The 6000-nt window shown below is 40.4% G+C and overlaps 1 protein-coding gene across 1 annotated transcript in view; it reads left to right on the top strand.

The window, feature by feature from the left end:
- Positions 1-357: 357 nt before the first annotated feature.
- urb1 (URB1 ribosome biogenesis homolog) overlaps positions 358-6000 on the top strand; it is a 51863-nt gene continuing 46220 nt past the window's right edge. Inside the window, exons 1-4 of the mRNA XM_069190191.1 lie at positions 358-580; positions 1267-1406; positions 2320-2471; positions 3184-3313. Of these exons, the coding sequence (XP_069046292.1) occupies positions 448-580; positions 1267-1406; positions 2320-2471; positions 3184-3313 (555 nt within the window). The 5' untranslated portion in view covers positions 358-447. The remainder of the gene's footprint in view (positions 581-1266; positions 1407-2319; positions 2472-3183; positions 3314-6000) is intronic.

Genomic DNA, 6000 nt, shown 5'->3' with positions numbered 1-6000 from the left:
ATTAATTTCATGTACATAAGAACATTGTTTGAATTGTTTTTTTCTATTGTAAACAGCATTAAAATATTAATTTAAAAATAAACCCTTAAATCTCACGTAGAAACGTAAAACAAATCTCTTCTCTAGTCTACTGGACTATGTGCTGTTCTATTTCAGAACTTATGTAAACCAGCCTTCACGGTACAGCAGGCAAAAAGAGAGGCATGAAATCTCTTCCTTTCAGACATTGCACCATCTGAGTGACAATGGAAAGTAACAAACTGGAAGAAGCAGAAACAGAGCTGTAAACTCTACACAACTTTCATTTACACAACCTGTGTTGCCGTGGGGACTCTTCATTGAGACGGACCGGTTTCCGGTAGTGTTGACGCACGTGTGTCAGTGTGTTTAGTACTCTTAGTAAAGTAGCGGTGAAAAGTGGTTGAGTACTTCGGGTTACGAGAAATCATGGCGAAAAAACGCAAAAATGAAGATTCAACGGAATCTGATACACAGGAAAAGAAACCCAAAGTATCTGAAGTTGAGTTGAACGGAACTGTATTTAAAAGCATGTTAAAAGAGCCTACCAAAGCAAAGAAAGGTACTGTACGTGTCACTTGTTCATCCCTGTAGCTTAATTAAAATAAAATCCATGAATATCTTGTATTATGAACGAAATAATCCAAAGTAATGTTTTTTCTTATCATCGTACTTCTTTAAATTGAAATTAGACGTCGGCAGCAGATAGCTCATAATTTTTTTTCCTCACTACTGTCAAGCTGTTTCAGAAGTATCAAACCGGCGTATTTGTGTCGGAATAACAGTCGTTCTTGTTTTTTTTTTGTCATACAAACCAGTCGTGCATAAGACTTGTCATCTTATTTCATTATTATTAAATAGCAATATACAATACTTTATTTATGGGACATTGTACTACTATCTCTCATGGATGATTTCTAGGTAATAAACTTGGCTCTGAACATCTTGTTTTTATCTTTAAGCTTCTAACAAGTATACTCATTTTTAAGACCTTGTCTGACTGTCACTTGTGTTCGTCTACAGAGCTTTGGAACGTAGCAGGTAAATCTCAGAAATCCGCTCATGCCTAAGGGATGGTTTATACCTGTTCTATTCTGCAACTGTAGACGTTGCTGTTACAGCTCATTAATGTGTAGGAAATAATCATTTAAAGTTGTGTCTGACACATGATAGTCTTTGTAACCTATTAGCTGTAGAGATTTTTCAATAAATTATAACAATTTTTCCCTCCTCTTATATTACTTGTAGGTTTGGAAACCTTCATATCAGTTGCTAAACAATTGCCCTGCCCTGGATTATATGATGTGGTTGAAGGCTATATAAAAATATCTATGGATTGTGCTGAAATACTGAAATTGCTGGAGGAAGAAAAACGTTTGGAGAGCGAAGTCAGTACCATTGTTTTATTTTAATTACATGCAAAACCTAAGCAGATGGTTGGGTTGTGAATTGGAACTATGTCACTATCATGTTCTTTTGTCTTTGTTTATAATTTTCTGCCTTAGCATGAGTGTTGGTGTAGTAAAATACACCCGCCTTTGAAGTAAAACATAGCAAAGCCCCCTGTTGTTGGAACTTATCTGGCCTGTCGTGCTTTTTCAAATGTCAGTGGCTTGTGATATGAATGCACATCCAGCTTTGTCTTGAGGGATTCTAGACGTGCTTCTTCAACAGCATGAATGTAATGCACACTCACAATTTCTGTTTGTCGTTCAAGGATACTTTATTTAGTTCACATCTTAGCATTATGCAGCCCATTGGGATCACCTTCTAAATGCCTTGCAGGGTTTTGAATATTTGTATCATGGTGTTGTTTCATATTCTTTGTTCAGAATACAAGATTTTCAGTTTCTTGAGCTTGTCAGCACAAGGTATGTTAAGTGACTGCTTCTTGTATGAAGCTCACAGATTAATGTAATGATAGTGTAATGCGTTGTGTGTGTATATGTACAGCTAGGGCTATTGATTAAAATTTATTTATTTTGTGTTGTGTGTTATTTGTTTTGGTAGATTTATATAGTGATGCCAAAGACACATTTAAAATTATATAAATATAAATAAGTTAGCTGCTGTATGCTCTTCATGAGACCTGACCTACCCTTTACGCAAGCCTGTTATGAACAGATCACACTCAGGACCTGGGTGTTTTAAGGAATGAGAATAAATGCCTTTGAATTTAGAGCACATTATTGATTACTGTTGCTCATGTGCATTAAGATTTGTTTATTGTTGTTTTTGAAGCAGAATCCCACAGATAACTTCCAGTGGGTGATAAGTATGTCTCAATCTCTTTGCTTCCAGACAGCGTTGATCTTCCAGGGCTTGGAAATGATCCTGCTACGAACAGCCAGCGACCTGTCTCACTTCAGCATGGCTGGCATTGCCATTGTGAAGAAGATAGTCTCCAGCTTTATGAAAATTATTTGTTCTGTGTTGCATTCTGAAAATCACAGGTATGTACTAAGTGTGATAGCTGAGTCATATGATCACTCCAGTCTTAAGTAGTTGAGTCTACGTTAATAGCTTTGCTCAGTTGTTTGATTATATAATTGCGCATAATTATAGTTTTTATCAAAATATATAACTTCCCCCCTAGATAGTCTTCTTCAGTGAGGTAAACATCCCAACTGTTTTACACTGATCTATCATCCTATTAATGTTAAAACTCTACTGACTTACAAAAATGTTAGATAATGCTCCTATAATTGGTCAGTCCACTTCCAACAGTGAGATTTCGTTAGCCGTTCTGTAGTTTCTTGCAGTCTGAATTTGCTTCCTGTTAGTGTTTTATCTGTCAGCCATTGCTTGTATATCTTAAAATATACACATTAGCCATGTCTGCTGTTGCTTTCATAAATGCACATGTACCAACAGCCATGCCACCTACTTTAGCTTTCTTTCTTCTACCAAAGGACACTGAGGAAAAGTCGCAGTCTGCCACTATTTTACAGTTGTCATGATGAGTGAGTTACTCATATGGAACACATCATTCCCTGTAATGTTTTGGTGGTTTAATTCCAGAAAAGACACGGCATCGTTTCTTAAAGAGGTCTGCACTACAGGCATTATTACCTTAGGACTCTTTATTAAGTTGTAAGTCATTAGAGGGACCACAATAATAAAGCCTAACTCCTCATTTCGGATGTTCTCTTCTGCCCCACTCAGGTATGTGCGGCAGTGTCTTAGCCTCCTGTCTGCTATGGTTTCACAAGGGCCAGACTCTGCCAGAGAGGTATTCAGTAACTTCAACTTCGGCAAGAGTCTTTCCGGACTGGCAAGGAGAAGAGACAAACAGGTGAGATCACAGACCTGTCAGCTGCCAGACCTGCTACAAACAGACTCCAGCTGACTCTAAGATTGTCCTTAGAAATAGTCAAAACCCATCTAATTATTAGACTTTAACGAAGAGGAAGTCAATAAGACTGTAAGATGTATAAGTATACAGTCATGTGAAAAAGAAAGTACACCCTCTTTCAATTCAGTGGTTTTACATATCAGGGCATAAGTAACAATCGTCTGGTCCTCACCAACTTCTGTAATTAGACAAATCTAGCCTCAGATAACAGACAACATATAACAGATGGGTAGCTGCGTCAGCTGTAGTTCTCTGCAGTTCATCCAGAGTGATCATGGGCCTCTTGGCTGCATCTCTTTGCAGTGGTCTGATACTCCTTCCATTTCAAGATGATCGCTTGCACAGTGCTCCTTGGGATGTTTGAAGCTTGGGAAATCTTTTTGTATCCAAATCCGGCTTTAAACTTCTCCACAACAGTATTACGGACCTGCCTGGTGTGTTCCTTGGTCTTCATGATGCTCTCTGCGCTTTCAACAGAACCTTGAGACTATCACAGAGCAGGTGCATTTATACAGAGACTTGATTACACACAGGTGGATTCTATTTATCACCATCAGTCATTTAGGACAACATTGGATCATTCAGAGATCCTCGCTGAACTTCTGGAGTGAGTTTGCTGCACTGAAAGTAAAGGGGCCGAATAATTTTGCACGCCCCACTTTTCATTTTTTTTATTAGTTAAAAAAGTTTCAAAAATCCAATAGATTTCGTTCCACTTCACAATTGTGTCCCACTTGTTGGTGATTCTTCACATAAAATAAAAAATTTATATCTTTATGTTTGAAGCCTGAAATGTGGCAAAAGGTTGAAAAGTTCAAGGGGGTTGAATACTTTCGCAAGGCACTGTATATGACCATTGTAGAGATTTAACTGCGGGGTCTGGAGTTTAAAGTCTTGCCGCAGAGTTTTGGACATATTGCTGCTTTTTGAGAAGAGCATTAGGGAGCCCACAGAGCAAAGAGCTGCAGAAATAAACCCTTAATTTTATAAATGATTGAATCAAGCACTCAGCATCAGACATTAATCGAAATGGCCTAATAAACAATATTTCTACAGTGAAAAAAAGATGTCTTAATCAATTTTTTATTACAGATGAGGCTCGTGTGTGATTCCCAGATTCCCGAATATGATTAACGCTAGAATAGAGAAGCCATCCACCATGGTCGGCCCAAAGTATAGGTGGCTCGAACCCGGGACTTCCGCGTCTCTCTGCAGCGACCTAGCCCCGTGAGCTAGAGAGAGAGATCCGTATACTGACTTCCTGCAAAGATACTGTATTTTATGTGATTAACCTGGAAAGATTATGCCATAGTAGTTCAGGTGGGTAGCTGCGTCAGCATGCATAGGCTTCAAAGGAACAAGTAATAGGTTTATTCCATGCTGAAAAAAAGAAGAAAGAGAACACAACGTTTCGGCCGTGGAGCCTTCTTCAGGTGTGAGAGAGACAGGGCAGTAGGCAAAGGTAATGTAGCAGGAGAACAAAGGTTGGGAGGGAGGAGGAGTGAGAGGCGGGAGCAGGGGACAGAAAGAGGGGCCAATCAAGAGGTGTGAAGTCAGAATGGGTGCAGAGGTGTGAAATGAAACTTCCAATGAATGGAGAAAATTTAAAAGAACAGTAGTCTGTCGTGAAGAGAAGGGAGAATGTGTGATCCTAGCTGCAGAATAATTTTGGTTTCGGTGGTCTTTCTGATGTATGAGTTCGGAAAACCGTCTTTGAGAACACAGACGGAGAGATTAGTGTGGTCGTGGCCGTCAGAGGTGAAATGAGAAACAATGGGCTTGGAGAGATCTTTAATTTTCACAGCCCTGACGTGTTCTCTGAAGCGGTCTCCGAGTCTCCTTCCTGTTTCACCAATGTAGATGGCTGGGCATTTACTGCAAGAGATACAGTAAATAAGGTTGCTGGAGGTACAAGATGCTGTCTGGGTGATCCGGAATTGTCCTGAGTGGCCTTGAATGAGTGTGGTGGTGGCTGTATACTTGCAGGTGATACAGCGAGCTCTGTTGCAAGGGAAAGTGCCTGGTGTGGATGGTTGTTGAGGGCGGTCAAGGGAGCTGTGAACAAGGAGGTTACGCAGATTAGGTGGTCGGCGATATGAGATGATAGGGCGATCAGAAAAGAGGGCCCCAATGGAGGGATCATCCTGTAGGATGGAAAAATTCTGGTTAATGGTCCTGGGGATAGGAAGTGTGTTAGGGTGGTAAGGAAGCACCAAGGGAATGCGGTTGTTACGGCGGGAGTTCCTGATCGGGTTGATGGTCCGGGGGGTGTTTTTGGCTCGGGCAAGGGCCCTGTCAATCACACTGCTGGGATATCCTCTGTTGATAAAAAATGAGTACATTTCGAGGGCTTGGTTCTCGAAGTCGATGTCGTCGCTGCATAGTCTTCGTAACCTAAGGAACTGTGAAAAAGGAAGAGAGTTTTTAGTGTGGTTGGGGTGAAATGAGCTGTACAGGAGGTAGCTGTGTGAATCCGTGGGTTTGTAATAAACTGAAGTGGAAAGTCGGGGGTAGTTGATAGACAAGTGGATGTCTAGAAACGGAAGAGTGGTGGAAGATATGTGAACTGTATATTTGAGGGACGGGTGGAAGTTGGTGAAATGGTGCAGGAAGAACTCGAGCTGATC

This window comes from Lepisosteus oculatus, chromosome 5 (genome assembly GCF_040954835.1).
Source record: "Lepisosteus oculatus isolate fLepOcu1 chromosome 5, fLepOcu1.hap2, whole genome shotgun sequence".
Lineage (NCBI taxonomy): Eukaryota > Metazoa > Chordata > Actinopteri > Semionotiformes > Lepisosteidae > Lepisosteus > Lepisosteus oculatus.
Note: the sequence above shows the minus strand (reverse complement) of the source record. Positions and strands in the feature narration are given on the sequence as shown.